Consider the following 19644-nt stretch of genomic DNA (forward strand, 5'->3'; position numbering starts at 1 on the left):
AGGGGTAGAGTTCAGGGCATATTCCTGCCTGTCACATTGCCAAGTGAATGTGTTCTGACAACTCTCCCTGACGATAAGGGATGAGCCATGTGTTACACAGTAGATGAGTGATTGTTTGTGTAGACATGTTATATGATGCATACTGATGGCCTTGCCTATTGGCCCAGGAACCTAGGACACAACTATATACAATGCACAAACAATTTGCTCTCCAGGGACAACATATTGTTGTGTACAGTGATCAATCAAGTATTATTTGTTGTTGTAATGGATGTAAATTCTATGCAACAGACCACCACTCCTCAGTGTTACAGGCCATTGGTAAGGAAGTGATGGATCACTGCCCCAGCCTTGAGTCTGGTTGAATGAATATTTTGGCATTTGCCACCCAGGGGCTAGTTGTCTTTAGCATATGACGTGTGCTGATGCCTCACTAATGTCTTTAAAGTGAAGATGGCCATCATACATTTGACAGAGCATACAATGCACTTTGGGTGCAGCTACAGATCAATACTCTCCTTTGGTAAGTGGGTAATGCCCATTGACATGATTTATGTGCCATCATTGTTGCCAACATTCATTGTGCGTACATGTCAGCATGTGTCCCTTTCTCTTTAGCAAAACATTTGTAAGCTGCTGTTTCATGCATGGTCTTCCTGTGTTGATGGGATGATTTCTGTATTCACTCACTTATATGTGCATGAAAACCTGTATGTGAAAAAAGACATTCACATAGGGGGTACGTTGCCTGTTTGCCTCAAACAGGAGTGTGTTACAATTGATTATTGGTTGACACATACCCTCACCAGTCATAGCATTTCAATTGGCATGTACAACTGCAGTAGCAATGAAGGACATGGTAGGTAGACCTAGGGTTTTTAGCCAAGATGTGCATTTCAATGCATTTATGTAGAATTATGTAGCAAAGTGCTTTGCACACGTAAAATGGGAAGGTTTTGTAACCTGGCTGTTGGCATACATCATGGAGTGACTTGCAGTTATGATGAAATCACATGTGTTTGGGTACAAGCATTCATCCACAGACATCTGGGTTTGCATGTCCAAAATGGAGACAATGATGTAGCTTCAAATTGGGCAACATGTTGAGGGCATTCAATAAGTACTTGCAAATCTATGGGCCTCTCCAACATTAAATGGGCTAATGACGTCTACTGATGCATTCAGAGTATGTCATTGTAAGGGGTGCCAGACATTAGTGGTGATTTCCTGGGGCTTGCTTATTTACTGTGATGTGGAGTTTAGACACATATCTCCCTGACATATTGCACATGATGTCTACAATGTTTATTTCCTTGCCAAATGTGTGGCCTATCTGAGCAACATTAGTATTCCCTCCATGACTCCACTGGGACAAATATCACTTGGTGAAGTGTGCAATGTGGAAGTGCTTCCAGTGTTACATGAGTAAATCCATGTCACCTTCTCCAGGCTATCGTACTGTTGTCAGCAACATGCCAGGGGTTTGAAACATCATTTTTTATTGTTGGGACCTTATGTATGTGACAAATTAATGTGTGCATGACAGTGTGTGGAATCTATGGAAATGGACTTTGCATTGGCCTACTATTTTGTGAAAGCAGGTAACAGAGGTATGCTCCACTGGGCAAAGCATTGACGGTGATGAAATATCCTACTTGTTCAATGGTTACTGTGATTGCACAACATCAGCCAAGCAATTGTAGTTGTCTGAGACCCTGATTGTCCTGTGGGCAACTGTTAACTGTTCAGTTGACATGGAGGCATATGGTGTGGTACATGTATGGGCCACTTAGATGGAGTTTGTTGATGGGGCCTACTTGACATCATTGTAATGTTTGCTAATCACAGCTGTTGTTCAAGTGTGATCAGGAACATGCAGTGATCCTTTTTCTCTTTGTATTTTCAGCATCAACCCAGGTAAGCGAAGGTGACAGGTTACAGCTGAGTGGGGAAGCATCTGGACAAAGGACCTCAGGTCAAAACACCACTGACACAGAGGAACCCAGTGACCCAGTGGGTGAGGGGAATGCCATGAAAGAGTCTGAATCAGCATCCTTTTCATCATCTGATTCTTCCTGCAGTGGCCACTCCCTAGTGGCGGGGGACCCATGGGGATGTACCCCTGTACCATCTTTGTCTGCCACCCTCTGTTCTATCACCACCCTCCCTGTTGCACCCCACCCAGCTGGCAGTGCCAACTCACCCAAGATGATGGGAGTCTCCTTTGCTGCAGGAATCTCCACCCCAGCCCCTGTTACCCCTGCTAACCTCAGTGAGGAGGCTATCGACCTCCTGAGGAGTAGCTCTGTGGGTCAGACAGCCATTGTGAATGCCATCCAGGAATCGGCAAGCCGCCTGCAGCAGGGAAATGTATTCCTGGAAGGCGTATATGGTGCAATATCTGGCCTACAGAGATATTTTCAGGCTCAGGCCTCCAGACTGATGGCAGTCAGTCACCCCCCACCTTCCGTCCCCCCTCCACCTCCCTCTTCCCAATCCAAATCCCCAATTCCCCTACCTATCCCGAGCACACTGACCGATCCGCACTCATCCACCTCAACACACAAGAGGAGCACACATAGACACAAACACCACAAAACACTCTGCCATGCAAGCACTCAACAGACACCCATGCATACAACATCAGTCACCACTTCCCCAGACACCCCCACCACCCCCACCGTATCACCCACGATGTCAAGCATTCCCACAGGCACCACCACAATAATCGGTGACACACACACCACTAAACCTGCAGACACCACCACAACAGACACACAGACATCCACCACATCTACCATACCCGCATATACCACCGCAACAGACACAGAGGCAACCACAATATCCAACATACCCACAGACACCACCCCAATAGACACACAGACAACCACCACTACCAGCATACCTGCAGACACCACCCCAACAGACACATCCACCACTCCCACATCACCCAGCACCTCCACCTACCAGCCCCCATGCCGACATTCACACATGCATCACACACCACCCAAACACAAGCATACCTCCCACATGCACACACCCAGATCATCCACACCGACACAGCAGACAACCACTTCCTCGACCTCCAAAACCCCACACCTTCTGCTGACCGTCCCCATGTTCCTAAATCTGATTTTTTGTTTGAGCTTGCCCTTTCTCCTGTTCCCTCCACCCCCTTCACACACCCAAGAGGCCCTGAACCGCCTCCTAGTTCATTCCCTCCACCTCCAAGTCCTCTCCTGTCACACCTGCCTCCCCTAGAAGCACCCATACCCCTTCCCCACAAGAAGAGCCCAGCCGTCCTAAGAAGCAGTCCATCCCTCCCAAACCGAAACCCAGCCATCTGAAATACACCCCCCCTCAGGATGATCCCTGAGGTGCCTGCATGCCCACTTCATGCCCCTTCCTGTGGAGGTTCCCTGGCAGTAAGGAGTCCAGTGAGAGCACAGTGAAGTGCCTGTACAATGCTATATGGACTGGCCAATGGCCTTGGACTTTTCAAATGTGTTTCAAAATAAACCCAAACAGTTGTTTTTTGGATATACATTTGTCCTTCAATTCCTTTTCTACCATTATGTTGTTCCTGAGAAACATCTACTGTCTGCCTACAGTTGTGTGTGCTTAAACCTGTTTTCTGATCCATTTGCAGTTGTCTGCAGTATCTGACTTTGTGGGCAGTGCCGGTGTACCCTAAGACAAGGGCATATGTTGACTGTATGGATATGTGTGTATAGATGCAATTATGGTGTCATAGCATTGTGTTCTGTTTGGTATGGTAAGTATTTAATCTTGTGTTGTCCAATGCGAGCATGTATGGTGTTAGGCTTGTCCCCCATATATGGATTAAAGATTCATCAAATGTGTGGCAGCTTGACTTTTGTTTGTGCAGACATGGAGTGTGCTCAATCGTGCTACCTTTGTTTGCATTTGACTGTGCATGTGTCCTTGCAGCTAGTTCATGTAGATGTATGTTCCATTCAGCTGGCGTTGTATGTGCTTTGTTGATTTGCACTTCCACATTGTGCAGATAGGAATGCCATTTGGTTTTACTATTGTTTGTCAATTTTGTCAATTAGATCAATGTTGGGGCATTTCCTGTGCCAAATGCTCTTTAAGGGGCATGTGCAAAGTGATACGTGTCCCAGTGCAACCTCCTTCCTTTAATGCCCCGGTGCCCCCATCCCTATTGTGCAGGTATTGATTGCATAGTGAGCTCTGGATATTTGTCTCTCTGTCTATTGTGCATCTCATTGTCCTTCCATTGTGTTGCAATGTGGTGATGTGTGTGTCCATTGCAGGGCTGCTTAATGGGAGTGGTCTTTGTGTTCCAATCCAAATCCATACATCTATGTGTTGAATTTGATGACAGTCTATGGCATGTGTGCAATGTGAGCGTGTCAGTAGTATTGTTAGATGTAATGTTGCTGTGTTGTTGTGTGACACAATGTTGTGTACACTTCACTGTCCCTGTGTCTGAAATGAGTAGATGTGTATTTTTGTGTAGTGCTGCTTTGCAGTGTGTGTGACCTACCCAAAGGGGGTGTTTTGTGACTGTGAATGTGTCCTTCCTTGTCTATGATTCCAGCCCTGGACACAATGACAAGTGTACTTGGTGCCCATAGCGTGACCCCCATATCATGTGGATGAAGGTGCAACGATCTATTGTTGAACATAATGACACAGGTAGGTGTGTGTACTTACAGTCGGTTGTGTCCATGGCAGCATGGATTTTGAGCACCTTCGATGATCAGCAGCTGCAGCAGGACATGTGTGAAGGGCTCCATGGTGGCACCGGACGTATAAGGCTGTCTGTAGGAGAGTGTCTCCCTTTATACTTCCCTTTTCCGCCTGCTGAAATGTGGTGGTTGGAACGCCATAGTCACATTGGCAGTGTGCAACCTCATAAAGTGTCCAACAGAAACACTGTCTCTGCCAGCCTGTTCGTGCAGCCTCGCAGCTGTGGCAGTTTGTGCTACCTGGCAGTGCCGGCGGGACCACGGCGGTCTTTGCTTTATTACCTGCATGTCTCATAATACAGCGGTCCCACTGCCAACCCCGCGGCAGTCGGACCACCAACAACCCCATGGCAATCCATGGACCGACAAACTCGTAATGAGGCCCTTAGACTGGAGTGACACTAGTAAATCTAACCCCTCTGAAGTCCAACGCTTACCTACTGTCACTTTTACAGAGGTGGGTATAGTAAATCTAGTTCCTGCAAAGTCCAATGCTTTCTCCACTGTTGCTTAGACAGGAGTGGGAATAGTAATTGTGCCGCTCTGAAGAAATAGCAAATCTAATCCCTTTCAAGTCCAATGATTTTCATAATTTTGCTTAAACTGGCTTTTCAATATTATTAAGATATTATTATTTTGTAATATTACATTAATATTTTTAATACTGTTTATTTATTATTTCTAATATTTTGTGTTTAGAAATGTTCATATTATTTTTTTGAAATGTTTTATATCTTTTTTGTATATTTACTATATTAGTTTAGTTAATAGAGGTGTAATTGTTTTTTGCTTTTAATGCTATTTTTTTTTTTTTTTGTAAAATTATTAAAATATTATTGATATCTGTTAAAAGCACTTTTTATGCCCAAATTTAGTGTGCAGTATAAATAAACAACATGAATTTGAATAAGTTAATGTTTAATGTTTTAATTAGATTAGGGGCCTCATTACGAAATTGGAGGGCCACCAGCCCTGTGGGGAGGAGACCGCGGCAGAGCTGGGGCTCTCCCTCCTATCCCTATTATGATGTTTCCACTTGGCTGACCATCGAAACTGCTGGTCAGCCCAGTGGAAACAGAGTGGTGTCATTGGCCTTGGCTCCACATGGAGCTAAGGCCAATGCTGTTGCACAGAGGGAGCCTCCAGCACCCTCAAAATGCACACTGTCTGCCATAGCAGACAGTGCACATTCCAACGGTGCTGGGCAGGGGGGCCTCTACATTGCCGTGCATGGTCGTGGGCAGCCAGAGGCCCTCCCATGGGCTCCAGCACAGCCTTTCCACCAGCCTTTTCATGGCAGGGACCCCACCATGAAAAGGCTGGCAGAAAGAGGTGATCAGAATGATGGGACTGAACTCAGAGCCCCTGTGGCTGACCCTGACACTGACCACTGCCATCCCATTGGGAATCATGTTTCTGGAGGTGGTGGAGGTGCAGCCGTCAGAGTCGTAATATGGCGGTCGTACTGCCAGGAGTGCAGTGGTCCGACCGCCACCACGAGTCTCGCAGTCTTAAGAGCGCCAGACCTGAAATGAGGCCCTCTATAATTTGTTGGTTGTACGTATGTTTGTTAATTTTTCATTTATTTTACTGCTAATATTGAAAGTAATACATTTTAAAATTGCTCATTTATTGTTGAGAAATGCTCAAATAAGATATTTATTTATACATATATTATATACATAAAAATATATATTCAGATAATTAAAACATAATTGCAATTATCAAATAAATATTTTATCATTTTTAAACAATGAACTTCTTTAAATAAATTACCTTGGAGTTGATATTTATTAAGAAATCAATATTTTTACCTGTTTGTAGTCGATATTCTTTGCAACGATTTTTTAACACAATATTTTTGTAGTTTCCATTATAAGTGTAGGACTACGATTTTTTGCCAACAATATTTTTGACACTGTATTTGTGTCACTTGACATTAATCTTCACAGTATTGTGTCAGTGAACCACGTAATGTCCCAAACCCTTAATTGTATACCTTTAGTTCTATATCCTTAGCTGCTGATCCCTGAAGTCCTACCTAACCCCTTTAACATTTACCTGTAACTCCCGGCTCTAACTCTAACTGTTAACCCTTAAGTCCCTTATCCCTGAACCCTAATGGTTAACCTTTCTTACTTCAATGTATTATGAGAATACAGTTTGGAAAGTGTTCCTTTTTAGAAGTATTCATTTCAGAGCTATTAGTATAAAAGTGTAAATTTTAGTGTAGCTTTCCCAGATCTGAGACAATACTGTGTTATACCGAAAAGAACTTACCTACTTCTCCATCATAAAGCAGCTAACATGTTTTTATGGAATTTGTTGGGTTTCAAAGTGCAGGTAGGAAAACCTGCAAAATGTTACATTGCCACACCAAACACGAAGAACACATGAATCAAAGTAGCACCTGCAATACCCCCAAGGTAGGTTGGCCAACAGAAGACAACCTGGCATGAAATTACTTTTGAACATTCAAAATGAGAAGGTATGCGACCAGTACAAGAACATGAAATGTCCATGAAAACAAATTATTAACATAGTTTGTACCATTGTTATCTGTATTGTGTATGCCTTGGATTTTGCATCCATGTTACCCTCTTTTGCTCGTTGTATGATTCGGGACAGAGCTAATACATCTTGCCCCATTTCATATGCGTTTAGGGTTTTATTTACCAAAGCTTTCACGGCTCCTGGCATGGTGCTGCACAATATTGCATTGTTGCACGTTGGTATACTAGAAGATACATTGATTAAGGGCTTTGTTTCACTTTGCATCCCTTCACACCACATAAAAGACTGTAGTAAATTACCCTCTTTGTATTAGGGCAGGCATAGTGCAATTGTTTTTTCCCCCACTTCAGTATGGGTCCAGATCTCCTGATGACTAACTCAAATTACACAATTCTGGATGTGCATTCGGTGAATATTTGTGGATTATAGCTGCAGACCATTGGAAGGTCTTTTTAAAGGCAAATGCCCAGTCTCAAAAGAAATCCTGTCCAAATACTCCTTAAAAAGAATACTGTTTTTGAAGCAGACATCTTGTCAAAAATTCAGAACGTTTCTTTTTTTAAAATATTAATTGGGCCTACTCTCCCCTTGTGATGGTCCTGCTTTTCACTTTAGGATCATCACCTTCCCTTTCACTTTGCAGAATATATTTCAATTGTATCTCTTAAAACCCAAGACTGTAGGCAAGAGCCATATAATGTGAGCATGCAAGAAAGCTTTGGCATGTGGGTTAATTTTAACACAGGGGTAAGCACAAGAGTAGCGTATTGTTACAAATAAGATCCAGAGCGTTTGTTTTGATGATCCGACCGATTCTTAAGACTATGCACCAAACACTGCTTTTAGTCACATTTTTTGAGAAAATGATTACTTCTTCAAACAAACCTTAATATGTCTCTGTCACGGATATGATTTTAACGCGCAGGTTTTTTCTTTTTTTCTTTTGCAGATCACCATCCAGAGGACCCCGATGCTGTACATCATCAACCTGATAGTGCCAGCCTGCTTCCTGGTGCTGGTTGACATTGCCAGCATGTTCATACCGATGGAAGGAGGAGAGAGACTTGGGTTCAAGATAACAGTGGTTCTAGGATTTTCAGTGCTCCTGCTGATATTGAATGATTTTCTCCCGAACTCTGAAATTCCCCCAATATTAGGTAAGAGGCAAGCAATTTTTATTTTTAGCCTTTTCATTGTTGTGTTAAAATGTGACAGTAAGGGAGTGTTCAGGTATGAATTAGGCCAGCTTTGAGGATTGGTGCTGCTTCCCTCAGAATCGTTCTTAAGTGACTGTGTCCTCCTTTTCCAGATCAGACAAATAAGACTACTCAATGGATAAATGCACCAGCATCAGCATTCTTTCTATGGGAGGATACAATACTGGCTTGCAGCAAGCTGATGCCACTTTATATCTTTTCAAGGAGAATAAAAATCACAATGATCTAGTACTGGCACCAATAACCAATTTTTCATGTTTTTTACTTTCTAATTTATTAGAGAGTCTAGTGCTTATCTGAAATAACCAGGGCCAAGTCAGATTTTAAGAAATGCTCAAATGTACATGATTTATTTGTATACATATAAATGAACACAGATATAGATCAACAGATATATATTCGCCAAAATATTGAAAGGTTAAAATGATGTTCTAGTTAGGTGTTGAAAAAACACAAAAGCTAACATTTAAAAAACAAAAAACAATGAAGTTCACTAATTATACTTTATTGAGCTGACTTCAATTTGCACCCTGCCATGCATCTCTTGTGGCTTCACATATTAAATCACTCATGGCATGTCAAATGACATCACTGATTACTTCTGAAAAGACATAATTGAAGATGTCACTGATAGCATCACTGATAACATCATCCAGCGGATATGGCAGTTTGCTATATGTTTTCATACTGAAAAGTATTCTACAGCGTACACTTAGATGCAATTTTCCATAACTTCTGTAGTAATAATGGCTGTATCCTTTTGAAACAAGCAGAATGTGAAGTGATATGAAGTTACCTACATTTAGTACATATTATACTCTTCATTTACTGGTATTTGAGTGCATAAAAACATAATGTATCAGTAGACATTAATGACCTCAGTAACATATGTAAGAGTAAACTTACATATGTAAATTACTCACAAGTGTAAGATACCTTTGTGTATAGCCTCTTTAATGTGTCTGTAAACAATATTACAATCAGAAAATGTATTAAACTTTGTTTAACAGAGTAGTGATTATTTTCTTTAATGAGATGTACCTTTTACATATCTCATTTAACGCAGAACTTTAAATCAGCGACTTCACATTTATGCATTAGACACTGATAAGACATGCACAAGAAGGTTCTAAGCGCAGCCCTCCATGGTTTGTCAAAATACATTATTCATAATCCTGAATGAGCAGAATGATGTGCACCATTAGGACAATGCTTGCAATCTCCTTACAACCTACAAATTGCACAATGTGTAAGTCACCCATACAATGCGTAATGTCATAGAATTGTCACTAAACTTCTAGAAATAAATGGCTAAAAGCTGTTGTCAGCAGCAGAGCTGGGTATATATTATCAAAACACCCTAGAAATTCACTAAAACATAGGCTAAAGTGATTATATATTTAGGTGTGGTAAAAAGAGCTTACCTAACATTAACAAAGTCCTAGAAATTCACAAGAAAAAACAAAGATTAGTGTGGCATTTTGGTTAGGTACGGTTATGAGAATTCAGCTTACATTTTTAAAAAACCTAATAAATTGATTGAAAAAAGCAAATGTTAAAGTGATGTTATAATTCAGTGATGAAATAAAACGAAAACCAATGGTTAAAAAAACAAAGAAACACTGAGAGTCAGCAGTTATAATTTGCTGATCTAATTATAACTTGCACCCTGCAATGCCTTGCTTATTGCCTCACAAATTATATCACTCATTACATTTTAATTGACATTATTGATGATATACCTGTTGACATCCCGAATGAAATCATTAATGAAATCACTGCTAACACTGTAGTCATATATAACATAGAGTTACTGAGTGTACAAGTGTGGGACGATAGCATGGAAATAGTGTTAACCCTGGAGGCAAGCATGATTGTACATGTTGAAAGCAATGTGGTGCATCATTTACAAATCACTATAGTTTTGTGTGCAAGTATTACTCCCTGTTAAACAAGAAAAATGCTGAGCGCACCTAATACGGTTACAGAGGTATGTTTGATGGTAGGTAGATGCTTAAAATGAAACACTATTCGAAAAATCTGTGAGAAAGGCCAATTCTTCTGCTGAAAATAGGTTTTTCTCCTGTGGATATCTGGGCACACCCCTATAATAAACAGTTGTAATACAGTGATGTCAACAAAACTTTATGTAGCAAGGACATTTATGAAGTGTGGGTATTTATTTCCAGAGCTTTGCTCAAGATTTTGAGGCATTGGAGACTGTTGAATAATCAACAAAGTTGAGGTGTCTCACTTAGAGGTGGTTTATCTCTCACTGGTGTTGTGAGCATGGCTCTAAGGTTGTATGCCACTGTGTTCATCTCAGGAACGTATGTACTTAATTTTACTAAACTACAACGTATTTTCCATAGGGCTTTGTAGAAAGTGTCTTTGCAGTACAAACGTACACTTGTCAACCTCTTGACTTAAAATTGCAGTCATGTGAAGTATTTAAGTGAACAGATTAAAGTGAATTCGAAAATTGACTACAGCTCCAGTGTCTTTAAATACTACATGGTCACAAACCCTATAGGATGGTGTCACAATGAGTGTATGATGTAATCAAAGTTGTCAATTGAGAGACCATTAGTGATGTCATCATTGATGCCATTTAATGTGTCATGAATGATGTAATGAGTGAGGTCATAAGCAGGGCATTGCAGGAACACAAGTTATAGTTAACACAGGAAACAATAATTGGTAAATTTCAATGTGTCTTGTTTTTACTTTATTTCAACAGCTAACTATAATGTCACTTTAGCCTTTGGTTTTCTAAGTGAGGTTCTAGAGTATTTCTTTTAACTTAATCTAAAATATAAAAGAGTTTTTAATGTATAGTACGACCTTATTACCATACCTAACTATAACATCACTTTAACTTTTGTTTTTTTCAGTATTTTTTTGTATTTTCTTGATCATAGTCACCTATCTCTCCCACTGAGCACAGCTTATGGCCATGTGTGGCAGGACATTGGCCACAACTGTCAGGGGGTGTTATCCCCACACCACGCTTGGTGTTTGGCCATGTCAAATGTGGGTTGCCGACAGGGCCTGCACCTAACCCTCAGCAACAGGCCACAGCACCTGAAAATGGTACCACAATACCTATGACAGACAGAAAAGCACCATCTCATTGGCTAATGTTATTGATATGGTGTGGAGAAAGGAACTTTCCACCCTCCTACTATTATTAGGGAGTGTACGTTCACACCACTCACACTCTGTCCAATGTCTGCTGCCTTTTTTTAACTTTTTGGAATTTTTTGAAGTTTCAACCAAAAACAAACAAGCACTGTCTAAGCCAATAGGTTTCGCCTATGCAAGATCTATTTATTTAGATTATGGGGGTCATTCGGACCACGGAAGCACCGCCAACAGGCTGGCGGTGCTTCCCTGCCCATTCTGACCGCGGCGGTAAAGCCGCGGTCAGAAAAGGGGATCCGGCGGTTTCCCGCCGGATTTCCCCTGTCTGGGCTGAATCTCCATGGCGGCGCTGCAAGCAGCGCCGCCATGGAGATTCCGACCCCCTTCCCGCCACCCTGTTTCTGGCACCCGTCGCAACCCTGCAACACCGCCGGCTCCATTCGGAGCCGGCTTCTATGTTGCAGGGCCTTTCCCGCTGGGCCGGCGGGCGCTCCTTTGACGGGCGCCCGCCGGCCCAGCGGGAAAGCCAGAATGGCCTCCGCGGTCTTTTGACCGCAGAGCGGCCAAATGGCGGTGACCGCATGGCGGGCGGCTACCGCCGCCCGCCGCGGTCAGAATGACCGCCTATGTGTTTTAGTTATGTTGTAGATTAGTGTGTTTGGTGTTGAGTAGCACAAATGTACTCAGCAGGTCTTACTGCAAGCCTTGTACTTGCACTCACAAAGACTTCAGCGCCTTCTCAGGGTTGTAAGTGCTACAAAAATCCCGGTAGCATTCAACAGGTCTTAAGTCTGGCAGATAATACAGTGTGTAGTCCCACTGGTGTGTGCAGCAGTCACTGGGTAGCTTCCCTTTCCATAGCCTTTTGCTAATGCTAATATTAAAACACCTGCTGTGTGGAAATTCACAGACACATCCTTATGAATGAATTTGTGCCACACAAACTTAAAAGTCCAGGTCTGTGGAGTGACAAGGCGGGACGCATCTCAGACACACCTACCCAAGGACCTCCCCACCCATGAAAGGGGCACAGGTTTGACTTGTGGTAAAAACATGGCATAACTGGTCTGGCTAGCATCCTCTGCTAGATGACGTGCGAATAGTTGAGCCATACTGCACCTCCTGCAAACCCAGCATGAAGACCCACAACTCCAGGGTCTCCAGAGGCTGACATCTGCCTCTCTGGCAGGGCATGCCAAGAAGACTCTGCCAGGCCCTGCCTATCCTGCAGTGCATGGCACATGCAGCCCGGTGTGTGTGTGTGTGTGGGGGGCGGGGGGTCACCATCCCTAAATGCAAACCACACAACTGCCATGCATGGAATTGTAATAGGGCCCAGCCCACTCTGCAGTGCATGGCATGGAGCTGTGTGTGTGTGGGCATCACCATCCCTACACGCAAAGCACATAACACAACTGCCCTGCATGACATTACAATGGGGCTCCGTCCACTCTGCGGTACATGTCACAGAGCCAGGGAAGGTGTGTGGTGGGGGAGCACCAACCCTAGATGCAAGGCGCTTACACAACTGGCATGCATGGTATTGCCATGGAGGACCTCCCACTCTGCAGTGCATGGCACAGAGCCCAGCTAGGGCAGGGAAGGGAGTGTGTGAGCTGGAATTCTGTGGGCTGGGCTGTTGTGTGTGGGCAGTCTGTGTGTGGCCATGCTGGGTGCGGGAAGGTGGGCAGCTTAACTGAGCAGGCCATGCAGATCCTGTCCTTGGGAGGAAGGCACTTGGCCGCTTGCTTGCAGGTGGATTATCGTTGTGTGTGCCGGGAGGGCAGCTGTGGTGCTGGCCGGATTGTGTGTTGGGAGCAGAGGCTGGACTGCTGCCGGTCTGCGGTGTATACAATAAATGGTTGCAGTCTGCGTGCAAGCAGCGGTGAGGTGGAGCTATTGTTGTAAGCTCGTAGACTCTGGTGCACGCAGACTGCAGTGGTGTGAAGCAGGCTACTGTTGTATTCGTGCAGATTCTGGTGCATATCGTGAACGCAGGCTTCCATGAGGTGGACCGTCTGCTCTTCTGGTTTGCAGGTGTGAACTCTCTACTGCACGCAGACTGCAATGGTGTGGAGCAGGCTACAGTTGTAGTTTGTGGGAGCGCACTCTCTGATGTGAGGCGTGCACTCCCAGGCGGCAGTGGTGTGGAGTGGACTGTTATGTATCCTCTGATGCACAGCGTACATGCAGGATGCAGTGGTGTGGAGTGGGCTGCTCTTGTAGTTTGTAGGCATGAACTCTCTGGTGCATGTCGTGCACACAGACTGCAGTGGTATGGACTAGCCTGCTTTGTAGGTGTGCAGGAAGTTGGGTTATTTTGTGGGCATGCACTCTTTGGTGCCCGGCCTGCACACAGGTTGCCATGGCATGCAGCAGGCTGCTGCTGTGGGTGTGCAGGAAGTTGGGTTATTTTGTGGGCATGTACTCTCTGATGCCCGACGTGCACACAGGCTGCTGTGGTGCGGAGCAAGCTACTGTTGGAGGTGCATAGACTCTGGTGCACGACACGTACTCCCATGCTGCGGTAGTATGGAGCAGGCTGCTCTTGTAGTTTGTTGGCGTGGATGCAGGTTGCAATGGGCCTGCAGTTTCTAACAACGAATTCACAAACATAATAATCCAATATGCTATAAAAACCATAAAAAGTACAAAACTCTCAAAAATGGAACGTTCCTGGTTAAAAGTTGTGCTATACTAACTCCAACACTCCCAATAAAACGACACTGAAATTTAAACCTGAAAAGAATCCTATAATAGATAACAGTGGATGAAGCAAAATGGGAGATAGCAATGCTTCTGGACCTTTTAAAACGCAGAGTTTCGATTCACAAGATATTTTTACTCGTCAAGTTTGTAAAACAAGCGAAAACCATCACAGTTTCAGGCAAATATGAAGAGGTTTTAGGAGCGAGAGCACATGTTGTGAAGTTGAGTCTGGCTTTCACACTCATGAGAGGAAAGGCACTCCAAGGAAACACATCACTTGCCATCCTACACCCATCCGAGTAAGGTGGGGCAGCATTAAGCACTCCTCCTCAAAGTTTACTGTACCGGGAAAAGGACTCCCTTCATCCTAACTGCACTAACCTTAAAACCAACGCCAGCGCCCGAGACCTCTGACACCACTCACCACCAACAACACTCATCGCTTGTGGTCCCACATGGGAGTCAGCCAATGGTAAGTAAATGTAAGTAATGGGTGGCGTTTAAGTCCCTTTTAGGATTTTCTTTAAATACAATATATTTCCCTAGCACAGCACAAGCGCTGTGTAGGCGAAACCTAATAATGTTATCTGGGAAAGACCAACTACTAGGGTGATGAAGAGAGGCAGCAACATGACCAACGCAGCACCTCCCAATCCACTGAGAGCTTTTAACCACCCCACCAAGCTAAAAGAGGGTGTTGGTGAACGTGGTAATCCACAGCCTGTGCCAAGAGCATTTTTCCAGAGGTACCCAGAACAGGTGCTCTTTTGGTACTTCAGGGATGGTGAAGCATTCGAAGCAGTCACACAACAGTCAGCTCAATACTGCAAAAAGAAAACAGCACAAGATTGAAGAAGCCTCCACATCCAGTGCTTCACTTCACAGTGTTCAACCAGGAGAATCCACTCCTCCCAATGCTGCATCTCCCTAAGCTAGGATCAAAACAGCCTGTACAACAGAATTGCTCTTTATTGTGTGGATTACAGCACATTTGTCTCTGCATGAGAGCAAAGTACAAGCACCAGAGACCAGCTATTGACTGCACATGAGCATGTGTACAAAAAGTAGTTTTCTTTTTAATCTAAGTTTTGATGCCCCTTTTATCATGTATTTAGAGAATTCCCCCCAAAAAAACTCTAAAAAAGGTTCTTGTTAGAACCACCTTTTCTGGTTAAGAGATAGGAAAATAAATTGTTGTTTTTTCATGTCTGTCTATTAATGGTAGTATATCCTTATAGTCCACCAGATCAGACTACAGTGACCATGAAAGGCCCACTTTTCTGTCATAGGTCCAAGTTAAAGGTGCAAGCATGCATAAGTATCGTTTAGCCCTAAAAATCTGGGCACTCAAGAAATTAGAGCACAAGAGAGCCATGACAGAAAATTTATTTTTGTTGTTGTTTAGACCTTCACCCACTCTATTAGTTGCATGCTTCAACATTGAGCCCGGATCCCTATAAACCTGAGTGGGCTTGATCATGTTCCAGAGACCACTTAGGATAATACCTGACAGGATTAAAGGAGTTCAAATACCTTAGGGTCACACATTTCCCTCTATTATTGGGTGGCCAGGTACAGTTAAAACCAAAAGTGTGAGGATGCTTGTGGGTATTAGTGTTCCTGCACCACTGTAAGGAATTCTTGGCATATTTCATCCTATTAGAATCCGCCACTGTGGGTCCAAGCCTTTCATAAGGACAAATCCTATACCCTGTCCAAATCATTTTAGTTTCGGACCATATTTGTAAGACAATACATCTCACATACATGCAGGCATACATGCCCTAAATCGAGACACACAAATTAGAGCCTGCAAGAGATGAGCATGAATGTTCCGTTTATGTTATTAATGTCCCACTTCCCTGGATTGATGGTGATTCATACAGTTGTGACACAAACACCAAAGACTGCACAAACTCATGCAACGAATGAATGGTTTCACGTAACGAAGGAGATCACATGCATTCTAAAGACAAAGATCAATATCTCCTAAAAGAGATATATTGTGCTCACACTTCATGACACGCTGCACAGCACACATAGTGAAGGTGACATAAAGGGTTATGGTAGAGCAATGCTATCTCCCTCTGAATTGATCATGGATAGTACTTCATAGGAAAGCATGGGGGGCATGCTCCTGTAGTCACACTTTAACATAGTAAAGGTTTATAGGTAAAAACTAAAAATGTGAGAAGAGCTTGGGCCTCTTACGTCAGGTAAAATGCTATGTCAAGAATTATCTGGGTCAGTAGCTGAAGTCCAGATTATGTACTCACTGTGTCAAGGGTACTATGTTGTGTTTCACGTATATCCTGCCCATCGAGTTTCTGGTTGCACGATCCTGTGACTTTCCCATATCCTATTTATGAGTGTTTTGGCTAAGTTTTCTTGAGATATGCAGTAATCAGGCAGTTGCCAGTGATGTTCAGTCTATCTGTATGCAATGATTTTAAAACGGTTCATCAAAACGTTTTCTCTGGAGTCGAGTAGCTCTTCCTCTAAAAAATGTTCCACAGGGAAAATCTTCAGATCTGATAGCAAATGGTCCAGAAGGTTTAAAATTATTGGGTATAGACTGCTAAAGTTTCTTATTATTTATTACTGATTTGTGATTCCTGAATCATGTATGGAGGTCATTCACTGCTTGGCTTGCTATTGTTTTGTACAGCTTTGAGGCTGGCACTGAATCACTTACAAAATGCATGTTGATCGACATAAGATGCTCTCATGTGTTATGGGTTCTTCTTGTAACAGAACTTGTCATTGATGATGGTTGTAAAAGGTATTCACATTTGATGCATCTTCTAGAATCACAGCAGTGACCCCTTTGTTGGTTGCAACTTGCTTGAGATCAGCTTTCACAATTAGAGATCCACTTTGGACAAACACAGTGGAGGCTGTCTGCACGGCCCGGTGTCACACAAGACCCCGTGTCCAACATACAATAGGTATTGGGCAGTAGGCTTGCCCTATGGCTAGACCCTGCGCTCAACTCTCTGCCTGTGGTCAACCGCTGTTCTGCATGTCATTTGGTGATGAGGTACTAGATTGCTGTGTCCTCATGTAGGTTGATGGAGAGAGGCACAGAAACTGATATTTTTAAGATGTAAGTAGGCCTTTCCCTTTAATAACATTTTGACAATGTTATTAGACAGTTCAGCCCAATATGATATTCTTAGTCATGACCCCAGCATGAGTAATGACCCCGCTGATTCCTATTATGTATTCACTGTGTAAGGGATGCGGAGGGTCTCGTACTGCTGTTGTCCATGCTGTTCCTGATCTATGTGCCTGGAAATTATTTTAATTGTAGAAACACCAGGGCACTGGGAAACGTGAGTGGGCATTTGGAATAATGAGTGAGTTTTTGGACTGTGAGTTGGCATTTGAGACTGTAATTGGGCATGTCAGAGCGGTACTCGGTATATGATGTCTATGCCTAAGTAAGTGATGGCTTTGTCCCTAAGATACCATATTATGGCGCCTTACTAGTTTATGAAACATGTTTGTAGTTTCATTTGCCTCGCACTCTTTATTTCATCTTTCACGTAATATTACCTTGTGTGACATCATCAGGTTCAAAGGTTCTATGGTATCACTTTCTGTGATATCAATTGAGGGTTTTTTTCTGAGCCCCGTGTTTGTGCTGCAAAATTTGGGATTTTAAGCCAGGCTGCTATATGTATTAATGACGAAGCAGCTGAAAACGGCTACACCAATAGGCTGCATCAGAGACTTGAGCTGCTGTGTCTTCTATTTCCCTGACTAAAGGGCTTTAAAAAAAAAAAAATGTTAATATGCGTGCATGCAATTATACAGTTGTAGAACAAAAAAGGGGTTTCCTGGGTCGCATTTAAACATCAGTACAAGAGTAATCCAATAAATGGACATATGTAATTAATATACTCTGGTCAAGAAAAAAAAAACAAGCAACGCCTTTCAGACATTAAAATATTGTATTGCTTTATCTCCCTTTGGTAAACGTTGTAATATACAGTGGTGCAGACCGTGCAGTATTCATAGGTTTGGCAGAGTGAAGAATGAAAGAAGATACACATTTTTAGACCCACTATGGGGCGTCCAATTTATTTTTTTAAGGAAACGCCCTGGGTGGAGGGTGGATGGTTAGCGCCACTCTGTGGCACGATGTGGTAAAATTGAAGGTCTGGACGTTCATAATTAATGTATTATTTCTAGGACAATCAAATTTGTAAAGAGCCATTGACGTTTCATTTCAACAGGACAACCTCGACATGTATAAGAGTTTTTCCCCCACAAAGGTGTTTTGCTCGAAGGCGCTCGTTGTCTTGAGGAGACCCGGTGGAATTAGATTGATGTTCGACACATGGGCACTGTTTCAGGGACTGTCCTCTGTTTTGACTGAATCCAATAAACAATATGCACAATGGACATTGGACTGTGAATACCGGTAAAATACGGGACAACCCTAGTGGTTGTATAGATGTATGTCATCTTTTATTGTTCAGCACTTCGCAGTCTGCACCATTGTAAGGTACAAAGTTTACCAAAGGTAGCTTGAGATACAATATTTTATATTAGAAATACAATGTTTTCATTTCTGAAAGTCGCTGCATGTGTTTTTTTACATTGCAGTGTATGAATCACAGATGTTCATTTATTGGCTTACTCCTGTACTGTCGTTGAAATAGCTCCACGGAACAACTGCGTTTGTTCTACGTTGCACCCTGGTTCCGGTTATGAGCATAAGTGTTTTCGTCCTGCGTGTTCTTGAAATGTTTGACTTAGTACAGTGCTTAATTTGTGCTTGTTGTTTCCGGTGCTGAGCACCGGCACTTATTTTTGAGGCCGGGGCTTATTCTTATGCCTCAAGCATTTGCTGCTAGCAAAAGACACATATGGGAAAGACGGATGAAGGGAAAAACGAAAAAGCTGCAAGAGTGAGCTGAAGGGGCAGCTAGTGGCTTTATGTGGATTGAAGAGGCCCGAGATGGCTTCAGGATTACGCCGCCTCAGTATTCCATGTTCACACATTTATGTATATGGGCATTTATATATGTATATGGGCATTTATATAGCGCGTTCCGGCCTTGGCATTGAAGCGCTTGAGGACATAAAGAATAAGAAGACAACTGAAGCCAGTAGCCCTACCGAGGAAACAGCCAGGTTTTCATCCCCTTCCTAAACATCGAGAAGTTCTGTTCTTTCCTGATATCAAGCGGTAAACCATTCCAATATCTGGCAGCCGCCACTGTGCACGCTTTATCTCCCCACCTAACTCTGCGCGTCTGGCAGAACTGGATCAGAAAAGACTTCTCCGATCTTAGGACGCGTCCTGGACGATA

At 43.1% G+C, this 19644-nt stretch overlaps 1 protein-coding gene across 2 annotated transcripts in view; it reads left to right on the forward strand.

Annotated features, from left to right (window-relative positions):
• The window catches only part of LOC138267333 (5-hydroxytryptamine receptor 3A-like), a 332166-nt gene that overhangs the window by 280299 nt on the left and 32223 nt on the right, over positions 1-19644 (forward strand). For both annotated transcript variants that reach the window (XM_069216206.1, XM_069216208.1), the window contains one exon: positions 8200-8407. In XM_069216206.1, the coding sequence (XP_069072307.1) occupies positions 8200-8407 (208 nt within the window). The remainder of the gene's footprint in view (positions 1-8199; positions 8408-19644) is intronic.

The sequence above is a fragment of the Pleurodeles waltl genome, chromosome 12 (assembly GCF_031143425.1).
Source record: "Pleurodeles waltl isolate 20211129_DDA chromosome 12, aPleWal1.hap1.20221129, whole genome shotgun sequence".
NCBI classification, from domain to species: Eukaryota; Metazoa; Chordata; class Amphibia; order Caudata; family Salamandridae; genus Pleurodeles; species Pleurodeles waltl.